Below are 17,424 nucleotides of genomic sequence, written 5' to 3'. Positions count from 1 at the left end.
AACTCAAAGTTGAACTGCAGCAACTGTATCTGTGCTCTCTTGCTTTTAACCATTTGGAATGCCAGGTGAATTTGGTTTACTCAAGGATTTAATACTAGTTGCAGGTGGTTCCTCAGCAATGCTAACATGTCATGGCTTTAGTTGGCTATCAAGGCTACAGTCTAAAAATGGCTAAGGAGCAGGAGCAGACTTTTTCTTTTTCCTCCACTTCTCTCCCCTAGCCTCCTTGCCCTTCTCCCCCCACCTTCTGTGCTCTAAGGCATGTGCTTAGGACTGCCTTATTTAGTGACAGACCATCAGCAAAGATGCCTGTTGCAGAAGTAATCAGGTGAATGAAATGCAGAAGTACCTGATGTAAACTTTTCTAACTTTGACTTGACCAATTGGAAAATTTCCCATCTTGGTGAACTTGGGGGCATTCTTACTGTAAGCTGTTCAGTATGTAGTTTAACGAAACAGATCCAAATTGAGAATTTTTATCATTTTTTTCAGGAAGCAAGCACTGGAAGTATAAGTAGCTTTGAAGACTACAGTCCCTGTCCTAGTACACCTATAGAACACATTTATCGCAGGCAACATTCCAACTCAAATAACATAGGAGAAGTTGGAATGCACTGGAGACTGATTCCAATTACAGGTAAGCTGGGTTTAACGTATTTTGCTGCGCATAGTGAATGAAAGCATATTCCAAAGGTTTGTATCTTTCATAGATTCCATTCTTGGGTCACGTGTTGGTACACAAGCATGTGTATATCCATGCAATTATTTCTCATTTTTGAACAATACACACATCTGTTGGATGAAAACATGGGCGGAGAAGTACTGCTTCGGGTACAGAGTGATATAGGTTAGAAAAGCAAGTGCTTGAGTATTTATCTGGTGAAGTACATAACTGCTATGAATTCAGCATTTAAATTCACTAGGCTCTGCTGGTTCGGTGGATAATTGCAGCTTCTAATTTAGAAAAGTCATGAGAAATGTGTTAACCTCATAGAAAGCTGTCTACTTTTTATTGCATCAAGCTCTTCTACTAATAGTGCTTTGAAGTCTTTATATCTAAACATTTAAAACTTAGAAGCTTCTTCTGTAAGCTTATTTTGTTCTACTTCTTGATAAGTCAAAAGTGTCAAGTCTTGGGAGCACTTAAAAGCATGGATTTGAAGGATGTGGAAGTGAACTGCGGAGTAGTCATGAGGAGGTTTAAATTCAAGGCTAGGAATTGAGGCATCTTATGAGTAAACCCACGTGGACTGTGTTAACTGCATTCTCAGAGTAAATACATACCAATTTCTGATCGTCTTCTAACAATGTGGGAATCTCTCTCCTTGACACTTCTAATGTTCATCCAGTTGTGTAGTACTGCAGCTCTTCTGTTTGCTTGGCCAAGGGAGGAAGGCAGGGGAAAGGGGTTTCCTTCTGCATTATTGATAAGCCTTTCAAAGAATTGATAGGGTGATCTTAAATTATGTTTTCCATGCTTTCTTTAAGAGCCAAACATCAAAAATCTATTCTGGTATTTTGCCAAGTAACATCTCTCACTGTGTATACAGGCAGATGTGGTTATGGTTGCTGAAATAACTAGCAAGTGGATGCAGGGTAAGGGAGTTCACACGAAGGGTTTTTCAGCTGACCTGTTGTGCAGTCACCTGTGAGACTACAAATTTTGCTAGAAGAAATTTTCTTTGAGAGGGAAAAGTGCTGTTCTCCAGAGATGAAAGAGGTTGTCTTGAGCATCACTGGATTTCTTGAGTTTATTCAAATTAGCTCTTGCTGCAATAAGTGTTGACTAGCTCTGTAATGTGAGCTTGTAAAACGTGCAATATATGTAGAAAGAAAACCCTATGCATTGTAACTGTTGCTCTCCTTCAGGAGGGACGGGAAGTGTTCAAGAGGATCATTTGGAAAGAATGTGTGTTGGAAGGGTTCCATGTGTCATTATGGCCTGAGCACCTTTTATTCTTACCTGGTATTGAGTTTTCATCTGAAAACGAGAACAATAATACGTTGTTCAACAAGTGGACTCATTCTATTGAAGTACATCAGGAAGGCTGTAGGAGAGTCAAAAGAGCCTCAAATGTTTTGGGCTACAGGCACTCCTCATTGGACATATTTTTCTATTTAGCATCTTCTGGAGGGTTTTCAATTTTCATTCTAGGGAATTAAGATCAATTCAGTAGCATAACTTAAAGGAAGCTTTGAGCCTTTCTGAAACTGATGGCTTTCTAAATTCAGTGTCTTGTCCACATCTCTTTTTTTGTTTGGTTGTTTTTGTAGCAACGTAGCTGTAGAAAGGAATTCAGAGAACATCAATCTTTCTTTTTCTTCTTTGCACAATTGCAGAAAGGCAAATTAGTGATCTCTTGGTTTTCTCCTCAAACAGAAATGTCTTACTCCTGATAACAGAGGTCATTGTTCAGCTGAACATATTCAAGAGCTCTTCATAGTTTGTGACTATGGAGTTTGTGAGGAGTGGGGGGTTTGTCTTGCATCTGCCCTGACCAATATCAGTGTCAGAGGAGAGTTTTCATAACTTCCCAACTCACTGGACTACTACTGTATAACGTTATTGTTATTTCTTCGTGATTACATAATCTAAACTCCTGATAATTGTAAGCAAACTTGCAAAATCCATCCCAACTTGATTTTGATTTGAATTTGGGACTGTTCTTTGGCTTTAGACATTGAGCTAAAAATGGTATTTGTTCTTGCTTGTTCCTTCTCTTGTAAGAGAAGATTAATGCATCAATAAACATTCTTAAAAGTGATGGCTTTTGACGACATTCATCTTAAATACAAAGCAGAATGTTCTATGCTTTCTTTGGTGGTGGTGTTTGAATTCGATTTCAAAACTAAACCCAAGAACCCTTTTGCTGGAGTCACTGTAGAAAGACCTCTCTTAAGCAGTGAAGAATTCGGTTCTTAATCTGCAATAATAACAATTTAGGCAGATCTTAAACAGCTCTTCTTTCTAAGATTGTTTTCTGGCAGTCATTGTGTTTTATTTTTTTTTAAAGTTTCTTTGACCTAAGCAGTTACGAGGTATTACTAAGGAAGAATATGTTTGAAATCACAAATCATTCTTGAATAGCTGTTGAATTCTGTATTCATGGTTTACTACTTGCTGATTCTTTTTTTTATTTTTTTGCAAAGACTTGTGACCCAAAGGTGTAGATCTATGAAGGATGCCACCTTCAGGGAGTTCTATTTCAGTAGGGGGAACCCTAGTTTAAATTTTTTTTAAAAACTTTTTTTTTACATGCTAGAAAACATTTTGGATTGGTATCTGTATTCAGCTATTCAGCAATACGTATTTCTGTTTAAACTTCTTTACACTTCTTTACTACAGGCCTTAATTGCTTGTCCTCTCTTTCCCCTCCACACTTCTTTTTTAAAGCAGTGTTTGTTTCTTTCTGGAAAACTTTAAATAATAACCTTTGAAGAATAACCTAATCAGTCTAGTATATGTTCTTATTATGTATTATGAAGTCTTTTTCCTAATGTAATTGTTACAGAAACTTTCTCTTAAATCAGCATGAATGGATTGGGTATTGCTTCTTTCATTGCTAAAATTGTTATGTAACAGGCTGTATTAAAATGTAAGAAGTTATCTGAAAATAGCCCTAAATTTCAAGCTATAGTATATTTTTACATTTCCTGCTAAGAGTTCCTTGTACTACAATATTTCTTGATTACAATAATGTAGTTTATAAGTGTTAAGCAGCTCAAGAAAAATGAGATATATAGCCTCAAGTACCTCACATCTCAGCTTGAAATGAATTTATTCTGTTAACATCATGATTTGGTATTGAGTTCTTCCAGGTCTTCCAAAACAAAATTAATATGTTTAAGTATGCAAAAGGCAGAGATCAATGCTGAAGGCACAGGGTAACAGAAAAACAGGTTCAAATAAAATTGAACAAATCAGAATCACCTGATTTATATCTGCTTGTAGTGCTTTTAAAGAAAGCAAGAAATTTGGTTTGACTAGATGGATGTGCTTTGAAGGATAAAGAACAAACATCTAGTTTTATTAAGCAAATAAAATGGAACCACATTGCTGGTTTCTCTAAACCAGTCTAAGTGGTGTAAAGTACCTACGAGGTGATTACAACATGAAAAAGGGATCCTTTTATTAGCAGATTTTTTCCTTTTAGTCCTTTTAGAAATGGATGTTATCAAATAAGGGATGGCACATAACTTAAACTGATCACAAAAACAACTGCATTTCAGAAGAACACAGTTGTTTAAAATTAGTCTGTGCTATTTTGGTTACTGCTTCTGTTGCAGAGATCTTCTGGTTTTCTGCTTACAAGTCTATTAGCTGTAACAATAACACATTTTAAAAAAAAAAGCACCTTTGAAGTGTTGAAATGCTTATGGAACGGATACATACTGAAACACTTGTATGTATTTAGATATCTGAAATATCTGTGTTAAATTTTGGTTTAAAGCTAACAAAACCAGTTTTGAATGTGGATGGTGAATAAAGTGACGGTTGCAGAAATGATCTCTGACGTTTGGGTTTGGGAGGCTTTCAGCACTCCTTACAGCATAACTGATTCTGTGGATCAATAATTATCATAAAACTTACGTTCTACCCTTTTAAGCAAAAATAAATAAAAAAAAAAATCAATTGGGAGATCAGATGTACAGCTTGCAATTTGCAGTTTAACTCCACAAGGTAGTATGTGGCTAAAATATGCATTTTGAAAGTCTGGAGATTATAACCCAGTAGCAAAATAAAACATCTGAATAATTTGTCACCCTGCTCAATTTTCTAATTTGGATGTGTTTTGTAATTAAGGCAGCTACCGTTGTGTTTAATTAGATGTTATCTCTGGGAAAATTACTTGGGTTCTGGCTTTCCAAGCGAACTTTGATGTTGTACAGTCTTAGGAACAATTACATTTTCTGTGCTTCTGCACATCAAAGTCACACTACATTCTGGATTTAAGGTGATTGGGGGGCGGCACAACAGTAATACTTTCTTGAAACTGCATTTTGAAGGTTTTACTGTATCAGTTCTGTATCACTTTAAAACATAAGATGATGATGATTAACTCTTCCTATATAGGTCTGAAATCACCAGAAGAACCACTGGTGTTTTTACCACCAAAGGATGCCTTCCCTAATGACCCCCGGGTAATAAATAGGCAGAGAAGTTCTGATTATCAGTTTCCATACTCTCCATTTTCAGACACACAAAAGGGGACAGCAGAAGATGGACTTTGTACAAGACAAGTGGAGAAACTTGAAGATCAGTGTGGGCTAGCAGATCAACCTTTTACAACTAAGCATTCCATAAGTGCAATAATAGAGACTACACTAGTAGAAGAATATAATCTTTTTGCAAAAAAGATTCAGGAAATTTTGCAGCAAAAGAATATCGCTTATGTTAGTGGTATGTCCACACCAGTCTTCTCAGCCCGAGAGAGGATAATGAGACTTTCTGAATACATTTGTTTACAGGCATCAGAGATTTCTGTGCAAGAATATATAGAGACACTGAGTGAAAAACTGCATAGTGTTATTTTGTCCTCTTCAAGCGCTAGGCATACTCCACCAATTTATTCTAGTCCTGAATCAGCAGAAATAGTTTGTAACGCTGCACTGAATCCTTCACCCAAGGTGTTACCTGCTTGCAGGGACTCTGACCCAGCATTACTATCAGAGCCATTGTGTAATAATGTAATGGAAAATGTTGAGTCTAAGGAGCAGCATTCAGCAAGCTTGCCCTTAGTGAAGGAGGAAATGGATCATGTGAATGCTAAAACAGAAGATATACTGACATCTGATCAGACATCTTCCAGTGGTGATCTGATGGGGCAGCCAGAAAAGACACAGAAATCCGTAGAGAGCTTAAATATTTCAAGCCAACCAGCTCTTTCTGATTTTATAAGCCAATTAAAACCTGAAGTATTTAACAGTTTGGTCAAAATTATTAAAGATGTACAGAAAAACACCGTGAAATTTTATATTCACGAAGAGGAAGAAAGCATTCTCTGCAAAGAAATCAAGGTAAATATATTTCATTTCAACCTCTCTTTCATGGTACAATAGATTGGTGTGCCTTTCAAACCAGAATGTATAAAAACGGGACTTGCAAACATAAGGTAGGCTAAAACTTCCTTCAAAAAAGTTTGAATTGTGACAGTGAAAACAGGTTGTCCAGTCACATTTCTTGTTTGAGGTTGTCTTACATTTAGCTTTTACATAAGTCTCTTAGTTGGAAAGCAAAGCTGGCTGTAGTTTGGGTCCTTCTGAAGGTACTGCCAGAGGGGTTAGGCTTATGGAAGGTTTTCGGGGAAAAAGATAACAAGGGCAAACGTGTGATGGCATTTTAGCAAGTACACATGAAAAGTTTGTGTGGTGGTGTGTTCTTTGTTGTTTGAGGTTCTATTTTTTTTTCCCTCTGTTTAATAGTACAGGTAACTTTAGAGACTGCTGTCCTTCTGTATTTACATGTGTAAGATGAAATTTGAAAGTGAAATAATAAAGCTTCTGTTTTCTTGAGAAGTTGTGCAGTTAATAGACTGTCACTTGTCCATTTATGTGCTATTCTGTAAGAATGACTGACTTGCTAAAATAGCCTATTTCCATGTTGCTACATCCTTCTGGTTAATGTATTGGAAAGACAAAAAAAAAAAAAAAAGGCAGTTCTACCCTCTGAGATTCGTTTGAATGGAGATTCATTTGAATGGAAAACTTACTTAAATGTGGTCGTGTTTTGGGGATTGTTTTGGCCTAACTACCTTTTTGCTTTTTCTTTACCATCTTTTCTTTCTGTGGTGTTAGGAATATCTTACAAAGTTAGGTAATACAGAGTGCCATCCAGAACAGTTCCTTAAAAGAAGAGCTGATTTAGATAAACTGTTGATAATTATTCAAAATGAAGACATCGCCAACCTCATCCATAAGGTACTTCACATAAGTAAATGCATACAGAAAGCTACTGTTAAAGCATAGTGAGAAGAGCTCATTTCTATTAAGGCTACTCTCATAACATTTAAATGACGACCTGGGTTTAGGTGCCTCCTGAAGAAATAAAAATGGCTGTGGTAATACCTAGGGTTCTTGCATCATACACCTCTAATAACTTCTACCTGCACGTACTTGCTAATGTATACTTAGTAGTTGTAAAGCTCTACTGAGGCCTGAGTAAGTTCTGCTTTTAGTTCTGTGATGCTCTAACAGCAAGCAAAGGCAGCTGTCAGATTACCTTAGGTGTTCCTGACAGCTATGGCTTATGAGCCTGTAGTGGACAGAAAATAAAATCATTCTAAGTACTCAGCTTCCACTGTTTCACTCCTGTAATGGTTTTGAGAGAGCACCTCCCAAAGCAAGAGGAAAAAAGTAATTTTACATTGTGTTTTCAAGTTTGATTTTCGGTATTAATAGGTAGGTGAGAGAAGTTCTGTAGCTCCTTTTTTAACTGTGATCTTTTAAGTTTTATTTTCCCTCATATATATCTCTGATTTTTAAACAGATACCTGGCTTAGTAACTTTGAAGAGGCTTTCTTGTGTCAGCTTTGCGGGTGTCGATAGTTTGGATGATGTGAAAAATCACACTTACAATGAACTCTTTGTGTCTGGTGGTTTTGTTGTGTCAGATGAATCTGTCCTTAATCCAGAGAGCATCACAATAGGTAAGTGTGATGCTTTCTGAAGCTTTAAAACAGTCAAAAAAGCCTAATGTTTTAGGGTAAAAGATAAGTGCCACATTCAAGAGCAGTGACCAATCAAGTCTCCTAATTTACAGAGATGATATTGTGAGTTTTTTTTTTTTTTTGGAGAACTTCAGCTAATTCAGTCTCCTACCTCACTGGCCTGTCTGGAGAACGTGAACATGGATATCTTGTCTTTAAATTTGTCTTGTATTGTGTAGTTATGCGTACAGAAACTTTTATTCCTTACTTCTCAATCCACAAAAAATGTAGTAAAAAATAATTGAAAAACTACGTTCTTTCAATTTTGCTCTATTTGAAATTGAATAGTTATCTAAGTTACCAGTTCTCAGAGATATTTTAGCAAGGCAGATCATGCTGACTGAATACCACTGTTAGGTATCTGTTTGTTTTATCTATTCCATTGTTTACCTTTACTTTAAAAAAACAAAACAACACAAAACCCCCTCGGTTTTGGAGTATCGTTGTTGGTTAATCTGCTAGGAACTAAACCTAAAGTACTAGCTAGGGTAAAGTTACTTAAGTACTTTGAAGACTGGAAAAAAAAACACACTTCTATGTATATATTGAAGCAGTGTTTTTAGTTTGCATACCACAAAATTTAACTTCTGTTCAATATCTCCGAAACAGATAAACTAAAACAATTCTTAAAATTTTTGGAGGATCTCAATACACCAGATGGGAAATGGCAGTGGAAAGTCCACTGCAAAATACAAAAAAAACTTAAAGAGCTGGGGAGGTAAGCAGTCATCATTTATATACCAGTTGTTAACATGATTCAGCTTTAAATTATGTTCTCAAAAACCCAATTAAGTACAACTTAGTGTTATGTTCATTTTTTGATTTAATATTTAGACTGACCTTAAATGTCTTTCTAATAGTGTTTTTTTTTTCCCATCACAGACTGAATACTAATGCCTTGAGTCTGCTGACCCTGCTGAATACCTACCAAAAGAAGCACTTGGTTGAAATTCTGTCCTACCACCATTGTGATTCTCAAACTCGAAATGCACCAGAATTAGACTGTCTTATCAGGCTTCAGGCGCAAAACATACAACAGAGGCATGTTGTCTTCTTAACAGGTAAAACCAAAATATAAGATTACCTCTCTTCCCCTTTTGATAACAGGTGCTGTATCTTAATACAAAATCCCCTTTTATGTATTTAGAAAAGAATCTCAAAACGCTTTCAAATTATGCTGAAAATGGAATAGTGGTTGCTACTGTTGATGACTTTATGCAAAATTTTAAAAGTCTTGTTGGGTATCACAACTCTGTTACTGAAGAAAACAGCCTGCCTCCCTCTGATGCTCAGAAGAGACAATCAGGTAATATATTACACACATTTATAGCTTTTTTTTTCAGCTAATTAGACGTGTGGGGTGGAGGTTCTTGAAATAGTGTGTCTTTACTCTTCATGTAAATGAATGCTACAGATGGCAAGGAAAACCCAACTCTCAAGCTACTTTATTTTAAGTGATGGGGAAAAAGCAGCTGGGATGGAGCACCAAGAAGATGTTAAATACAGAATTATAGGCTGACGTGGTATCCAAGAAAGCAGATGTATGCTAAAAAGGTATAACCGTCTGTTTCCAGGAAAAGTATAAACGTAACAATAGCTTTTAGAAATTGTAAACAAAGGATTAAGATGTCAGTAATTGTACTCCTTTAATTGTCTGATCAAATACTGACCTACTGTATAACTTTAGATGCTGTTTTGACATTAACCCCTTTGGAGCTGGGAGTTGGGATTTCCCAACACTAAACATGAACACAATGCGCAGAAGCTTTTAGCATCGGAGTAACTGGACATTCACACAGAGGGTTAAGTGTGTATGTTGAGTAAGTGAACAAGAGTGGCAGAAGACCAAGACTTAAGTGATAATGGACTTACAGACCTGAAGCATAACACTCTGTGAGTAGTGTATAGCTTTTCTAACAAAAGTTTGTATTTCAATAGAATAGGACTTTCTTTTTTTTTTAATGTAGTTCTTGTAGAAAACGATGAAAAGGATGAGGAGGACATGTCTCTGGATTCAGGGGATGAAGCATCACAAATAGAAATCTGGAATGATGCCTCTAAGTATGATACATGTCGCTTGGAAGCTTTGCAGACAGAGGCCAAGGGCTCACATGGAATAGATACAAAAGAAAGCTGTGTATCAACTACAGAGTTATCTCCTGAAGCACAAATTGGTTTGATGGAAAAGACTTCTAAAATTGACTTGGAAGAGATACAGCCAATTACTCCAGTTTCTACAACATGTTCTGCTGAAGGAGAAAAACAGAACTCAGTTGAACAAGCTCCTTTTAATAACTTCCAAGTTTACAGCAGACAATTAAACATGTCCCATCAATTCAGTCAGTTTAATGTACTCACTCATCAGACTTTTCTGGGAACAACATACCCGATTTCTGCAAATCAAAACCAAGAAGGGGGCAATTATTTTCTATCTGCTTACAGTCAGAGCATGGATACAGAAAAGTCATCATCGCCTGGTGGCTGGGATATAAATTGTGATTCTTCCAGGCCATATTCAAAACAGAAATAAACTTGTAAGTCTTTTTTATAAGTTGCTGTGGACTTTTCTGTTTCTAGAATGGTGGATTAACAATTTCTATTTTATTCTGGAACAAAATGTTTCTTGTCCTTTATCTTAAATGTTTTCTTGTCTTATTTAAAACCATGATGGCCTGTACCTGTTGGAAGCATCTGAAAATTGAAATAAATATATATATTTTTAACATTTATTGTACTTGAATTATCTTGTTTGTTGGCACTTTTAAGTTTCTACATTTGTATTTGACTTGTACATAGGCTTCAGTTTGAAGTCTGTTTTAATGTAAAACTGAATGTTTGCCTAAACTATGTGAAACGGCAAGTTTTTTTTAACTGTAAGAGTATCCAAATCACTTTTCTTTACATAAATATCAAAACTTATGTATTTATTTGACACAATTTTGTACAAATGTTTTTACATAGCTATAAGGCAGCGTAGTTATTTTAATGACTGGATTTTGGCAAAATACCTCAGTTAGATTAATGGTGCAGTTCCATTACAAAATAAAATAAACTCTTAATGCACAAGGGACTTGCTAACACATTGCATTGTCTGTGGTTTTTATACTGTTTTCGAAGTACAGAAAAAAGTACCCAAATTTTATTTCATAACTAGCAATTATCTTTGTCTAATTTTGATGCTGCATGATTAGAACAACATCAGAATGATCTTACAACTTTTATTTCCCATTGTAGTTCTAGAGTAACGAGAAGAACAAAGCTAGTCTTAATGATGGTGGCAGCTCAGCTTTGCACTAGAAAATCCTCACTCCTCTCACACTTCAGCGTAGTGATCGCTGTGCTTTTCTACTTTTTAAAACTAGTATTGTCATAAACATGGAGTTCTGTCTGTTTCTTAATGCTGTCCTTTTTAGTTTTCCATGTGCTAAGTTAACCTTGCATTTTCTATAGCAATTCTGTAATTGACTCATGTCATGCAGCATTTTCTGACTCAAAGGCTTCTGGAGAACAGTAGCCGATAGTAAAATAGCTGTGGTGTCTCAGAATTACCTGTTTAGTTACATTGATGTCTTTACATACGCTAATACCCTGACTCTTACGTTTACTGTTCTTGTTTTCAAGTTGTCCAAAGTCTTTTTTTCTTCCTGTTTGTAATTTGGTATTAGTGCTTTTATATAGGATGTGTGGTTTGGTACTGGATTATTAGTGTTTGAAACTACATGACTGTAAACTCACAAAGTTAGATGGGACAATTACAATTTGTTAAAAATGGTAGATTAATCAAAAGAAGTACACTTTTCCCTGAAGTTGAATATCTTCCCTTCTATTAATTGTTTGATTCACTTATTTAAATTAGGAACAAACCATGACCAAAGTAGTTTAGCAGTTATCTTACCAGGCAAGTAATCTATCAAAAAACCTCCCTTGTACCAATAAACTGTTAATGAATTTTGTGGAAAAACTGTTCTACCAAGTATAACGTCAACTGTAGATTCTCACCTACTACATAACTCGGCATACAAAGGGAGAGGAAAGAGCGCACATTTATTCCCTCAGCTACTGCTGTAAGGTACCTTCATAGTCAGGTTATTTCTAAAAACAGTTGCTCCTAGAAGGACTCTTGGGTTGGAGGTCCAGTGGTTTTTATTGCATATCAACTAAAATTAATTCAGGTTAGGCATCTTCTGTAGAGATCTAGAAGAAAAACAGTTTTACTCCGAACTATCCTTTCTCTTGAAGGCTAAAATATTTATTTTAAATGCATTTGCTCTTATTCTGGCTGGAAGCATTGAAGGCTGACCTGTTCAGACTTTACTTATAAGCTGACTTCCTTAAACTGAATTCTGTTATTTTGGACCCAGCCATTACAATATTAACTAACTGCTGCTATCCTGTTTTAATGGGAGCTATGTGTGCATGTTACAGTCAGTATTGCTGTGGTGTTAAAATCTGAGATTAAGTTAATAGACCATTAATTTGTCTAAGCCTAAAACCTGTCTAAGTACAAGCAGTTTTATGTAGTTAAAAATACCTACCCACTCCCAAAGCCATTCAGAATGATTCTTTAATCTTTTTATTTATCAAAAAAAATGCATAAACTCAGTTCCATACACATCCATTTTTGTACAGTGTCTTGGTGGTTTATATTAAATGGACATGTCTTCATGTAGTATGAGGACCATTCTAAATACCATCATTAGTTTAATGTATCTTCAATCTGAAAAGCAACGTAATCCTGTAATCCTATCAAAATTTGCATAATAAAATGGTTCACAATTAATTACATTAGCAATGTGCTCTGCCTTTACATTTTTTAAGAACTCAGTACAGTTACATGTACCTTTCAAAAGGGTGAAATAAAATTCTCTTCCTGAATTACGGTGGGAATTAGTCCAGACTCCAACTCCTTTTGCTTCTGTAGGAGGCCCTGAAATAAATGGAATATAAACGTGAATGCTCTGCCTGCCTTAGGCAGCCTGAACTAATAAATGTGCCAGTGAGGTGCAATGCTTTTTAAATACACAACTTAAAGCGGTACAACATAACGCATTCGTGAGGGAGGGAACTCAGGCTTTCCTGATTCATGCAAAAGACGTGCTGAAGTGTGACTGAAGTGGTATCCTAGCTATCCTAATGTATCCAGGGATGCCTACGCAGCAGAGCCATGGCATTTTCATTGTATTAACTTATTGTCTTATGCGCCATCACTACATTTGTAGTATTCTAGCATGTTCTTTTATGAAGCCAAACCCCAAAACTTGATGGGTACCAGTTTGTAGTATTAGCGTTAGTTATTCTCTAAGACAAAGGAGAGTGTTACCTTTTGACCTAGAACAGTGACAGAAGAATGAGGATGTTCGTATTTATGCTCAAATGTAAAAGGTTCCTGCTCCGGTACTAGAAAATGGAGAAAACCTGTAACAAAAACCCTTAGGATTGTATCCTTGGCTATGTGCTTAAGTAATGACATGACAGCTGTGTCAGGTACATTCATAAATTTGAAATAGTCTTTTTACTTTTTAGTCAGTTAGCCATTACAGGCTACAACCTGCTAGCAAGTATTTTTATTGTGTTTTTATTGCCCTAGTAAAATAAGCTGCTCTGGTATGTACTGACTGTAACTGTTTTGTTGTTGTTGTGTCTTTTGAAAAAGAGAACACAGTGTTGACTCTTCTTTTTTCACAAATACTTAGTCCACTTTGCTGGATGAAGAAACCCAGGCTTATTCCACTGCCTACTTTGATTTAAGCAAGGAAACTAAAGTCTGCTGATAATTCTTATTACTGCCGTCACCTGAAATACAGAAGAAGACTTCACAGAGCAACTAAGACAAAGGGAGACTTGCTGAGTTGTAACAAATGCAATTACAGACTCACCCTCTCCTGGGCAGAGGAGGGTCCTCATGGCCCTTCATTTTTCACTGGGGTATCCAGGGTCCAGTGAGTTCAGCTACACTGTTACTGAAACATCCTGATCATATTTTTCTATATACTCTATATGGGTTTTAAAGGCTAAAGACTGGCCAAATATGTTGTAAATATAGATATATACATGCATATATATATATGTATTCTAAAACTATTAATTGGATATATATATATACATAAAATTGTGTATGTTATCATTTAAAAAAAACAAGACTAGATTATCTCCTGAAATAGAAAAACTAAACTCTGCTCTTTGTCTTACTTATATTTCATACAAAATATTGCACTATTCAGTCTTTCTCAATGAAATAACTAACGCAAAGCAGATAGATAGAGCACCTCCGTTCAACAGGTAATGTCCTAAATGCATTCTGTGGCTGCTAGGGTATTTTAAAAAGAACTTAAAAAACTTTAACTCTTTTCGAGAACCAACCTTCACTGAAAGACTACCCTTAATGTTACTTTTTAGATACTGTTAGGGCCTGAATACTCACTGTGCAGCAAAAATGTTCCCAAGCCTGTGTCTCCTACGTTTGCCAACACTGATATTACCACTTTAAACCTTGTTAAATATTCATGGTTTTTGTTCACCTCAGCAAGCACAAAGTTCAAATTGTGCTTTGAAGACAACGGCTTCATTCTTAACTGAAATACCATTGGCAAATGAAGCCTGAATACAAAACACGTGGAAGTTGTGGCTATTTAACAAAAATATTAATGGGCATTGGGAAAGACCTGTTCTAGTCATGAAGAAAGTCATCTATCTAGGCAAATCTACCTGGAAGTCATGAGAAACTGACAACCTTTCAGTGTTCTTGTGTCACATCTTTTCTTTTCTAAAATTACAGGTTAAGTATGTCATGGCTGACCTCTCATTTGTGCAAGGGATTTACTTGCTACTGAAGCACTAGGTACGCATGTGTGTTTCTCTAAAGCAGACCAGGAGCTAACTAATGGTACTCTATTGTACTTAAGTCTGTCAGAGTGTCCTTCTTTCATTTGGATTGTTTACACAATTTTCTCCTTTAATCTAAAGGAAAATGAATAGCACTGCTATTTACATACTTCATTATATGTTTTTTTCTTATACATTTATTTACTTTTTAGCTATATATAATTATTCTAAAAGTACTTTATCTAATAATAAAGTCACTAATATCACTATGGAGTCATTCAAAAAAAGGATGATACCAATACACACATATCTTTAATAGTCCTCAAAGAAGAATTGCAAACCGAAAGGAAAATTTTTCTTTTTTGTCTTGCAGTCCTCTATCAGGCCATTTAGAAGCATGAAAGAAAACTGTTCCTGTGATTGTCCAGGCCTGAGGTTTGAACCTACTGTGGACCACAGTTCATTGCTAGCAGGTGGAGTATCAAATTCACTCATGTTTTAATAACTTAAAGCTCGACAGTATCTTTTTTTGGTATTCTGACTCCAAACAGAAAAATACGTAACTTCACAGTTACCAGCTATAACCTTTGTGCTTTAATTTACTGCAATGTGTGCATCCTTAAAGACAGTCTTGCCTTGTTCAAAATCCCTTGGGCAATCCTGAAGACCTAATCGTTACCAGTGACTTACTACAAATTGAACAATGTATACAAACGTGGACAGACTTTTGCCTCTGGTAGCTCTTGCGTGTGTTATCCCACCAAATTACATTTTCTTTTCACTCACAACACCTGGCTGATTGACAAATCCTTAATTTTAGACATTAGCAAAAGAATAGCTATCTTGGAAAGATTTTATAAGGATTTTCACACATCATATTTACAGATTGGAATATTTTTCCAGGCCTGATACTTGATTACCACCCCTCTAACTTGCTATGCCATCTACATACCTCTGGCATGACTGGCTTACCAGTCACATAACAAAGGTTCGGGTGTTTTGTTAAAATACCGTTCTTTTTTCCCCTTGATATTGAAACATTCTTACTATAGGTAATCCTATATCAATACCTGGACAGTAATAAAGTCATTCCTCTTGTTTTCAAGTTTTCTCAGGTATTCCACCTTATCATAGTAAATCTAAGGACTACGTAGTTCGTAGTCCTTAAGAAGAGTCCAAGGATGGAAGTAATGCATTTACTAAAGCAAAATTAATGAGGAAAGGTAGAGGTTGAGGCCCAAAACTTATATGATGGAAAAAAAATGAATTAAAGACTAACACTTATGACTATGTAATAGTTTGCAATGTTCATTTTGACTTCAGTATGTAGACATACATGTTTATCCAATGACTATTTGCTTACCTGGCGTAATTCTGACAGTCCCTTGAGAATTGCTTGTTGTCTCTCTCTGATTTTAACTCCATCAGGATTTAGAAGAGGATCTCTAGTGTGATCAGAGCTAAAAATCTGTCGTGGTGTTGGGTAAGAGCCTAAAAATAAATACATATCAAATCAGTTAACAATACTCCTATAAATTTTGTTCTAATTTTGTAGTAGATTTTCACAGCTTGTGAAAATCAGGTTTTGGTTGCTATTAGATTGTGATCACTTTAAGTCAAATACAACTTAGGTTCCTAAGACCAAAATCTGTATGTAATAATGCCAGAGAAGTGCAATTGTCGTTCAGTAAAGATAAACAAACAAACAAACAGAAAAGGACAGATAAAAGAATTAAAAATGTTGTTGCTTTTTTTTAATAGAAAGTATAAATTTGGTTGCATAGGCTTTCTGTACAGTGCTCTGACAAACATGGGTTACAGCAGAATTCAGTAAAAACAGATACCAAATTGAACAAAATGTAGCACTTTGAACTAAGTCACTGCAACATCTCTTCTATATGAATCAGATCATAATACATTTCAGTACCATTAAACCGTCGATATTGTGGGTCATGTGTTGAAGGTCTAGTCACTGGTGCTTCTGGATCAAGATAATACACTTCATTTGTTCGAACATACGGAATAAACTGTGAAGACGGAGGTCTTCCAGCTTCTGTAACTAGGGGAGGGGAGCTCCTCTGCTGTGCATCTGTCTTGATATTTTTCTCTCTTCTACTATTGTTGTTGTGCACCAGGAAATTAGAGGTGTGTGTCTGTTTTTGTTGTACTTGGTGTAACCTGTTCTTAACTGCTGGAACAGGTGGTGAGTCAGACCTGTATGAAACAATTTCAGTTAACATACAAAAAACACAAAAGTAACATGATTAAGTTTCTTAAACAGTAGAGACAAAAATGCTCAGAGGCCTGCACTTCTGCTCCGTTACTCTGCCTTTATACCAGCTATTTATTATTTACGACTAGCTTGTTTTGTCTTCTCTTGTGTCTTTTTAATAGTAGAAAACTAGATGCATGTAAATTATTTAAACCAGTTAAAAATCAGGAAAGAAAAGCATGCATATTTTACTATTTATATATTTATACTTTGCATTAATGCAGAATATTGACATACCTTTCTTCGTTCAAATTATTCTTATGTAATTGTTCTTCCTAGGAGAAAACCAAGAAAGTCAAAAGTAAAATAAAAACCTCCATATTTTTATATTAAACACTTTCATTTCTCAAAACAAGTTTGTTCTGAAATTCCAAAAGGACTACATGATCTGAGTTCAGGAGAAGGGTATCATCAAAGACTTTTATTAAGGAGAATTGTAGTATCTATGAACTCTAATTAATCTGACTCTAATTAAACTAATTCTAGAAGGACTTACTCCAATTTTCTATGATAGCTTTAAGAGAAATAAAATATACTACATATACATTTTCTTGGAAAGCTTATAAACCTGAAAAGTTTAGCCCAAGGCAATGATTATTAAAGGAAAGGTCTTATTGTTATATA

The 17,424-nt window shown here is 35.6% G+C and overlaps 2 protein-coding genes across 21 annotated transcripts in view; one reads left to right on the top strand and one right to left on the bottom strand.

The window, feature by feature from the left end:
• Window positions 1-10,434, top strand: part of TASOR (transcription activation suppressor) — a 30,994-nt gene extending 20,560 nt beyond the window's left edge. The window contains exons 16-23 of one of the 6 annotated variants that reach the window (XM_035558390.2): window positions 493-637; window positions 5,075-6,018; window positions 6,796-6,918; window positions 7,487-7,646; window positions 8,316-8,424; window positions 8,589-8,767; window positions 8,854-9,012; window positions 9,394-10,434. In XM_035558390.2, coding sequence (XP_035414283.1) covers window positions 493-637; window positions 5,075-6,018; window positions 6,796-6,918; window positions 7,487-7,646; window positions 8,316-8,424; window positions 8,589-8,767; window positions 8,854-9,012; window positions 9,394-9,449 — 1,875 coding nt within the window. In that variant the 3' untranslated portion in view covers window positions 9,450-10,434. The remainder of the gene's footprint in view (window positions 1-492; window positions 638-5,074; window positions 6,019-6,795; window positions 6,919-7,486; window positions 7,647-8,315; window positions 8,425-8,588; window positions 8,768-8,853; window positions 9,013-9,393) is intronic. The other 5 variants (XM_035558386.2, XM_035558391.2, XM_035558387.2 and 2 more) reach the window with 5 other exon arrangements.
• The window catches only part of CCDC66 (coiled-coil domain containing 66), a 41,122-nt gene that overhangs the window by 5,679 nt on the left and 18,019 nt on the right, over window positions 1-17,424 (bottom strand). For 9 of the 15 annotated variants that reach the window (XM_035558393.2, XM_035558398.2, XM_035558406.2 and 6 more), the window contains 4 exons: window positions 17,038-17,075; window positions 16,456-16,742; window positions 15,892-16,019; window positions 12,253-12,633 (listed from right to left, as the gene is read on the bottom strand). In XM_035558393.2, coding sequence (XP_035414286.1) covers window positions 12,550-12,633; window positions 15,892-16,019; window positions 16,456-16,742; window positions 17,038-17,075 — 537 coding nt within the window. In that variant the 3' untranslated portion in view covers window positions 12,253-12,549. Of the gene's footprint in view, window positions 1-10,316; window positions 10,398-10,606; window positions 11,901-12,252; window positions 12,634-15,891; window positions 16,020-16,455; window positions 16,743-17,037; window positions 17,076-17,424 lie in introns of those variants that run through there. The other 6 variants (XR_004780507.2, XM_035558400.2, XM_035558396.2 and 3 more) reach the window with 4 other exon arrangements.

This window comes from Cygnus atratus, chromosome 10 (assembly GCF_013377495.2).
Source record: "Cygnus atratus isolate AKBS03 ecotype Queensland, Australia chromosome 10, CAtr_DNAZoo_HiC_assembly, whole genome shotgun sequence".
NCBI lineage: Eukaryota > Metazoa > Chordata > Aves > Anseriformes > Anatidae > Cygnus > Cygnus atratus.
This window is presented reverse-complemented; position numbering and strand designations above follow the sequence as displayed.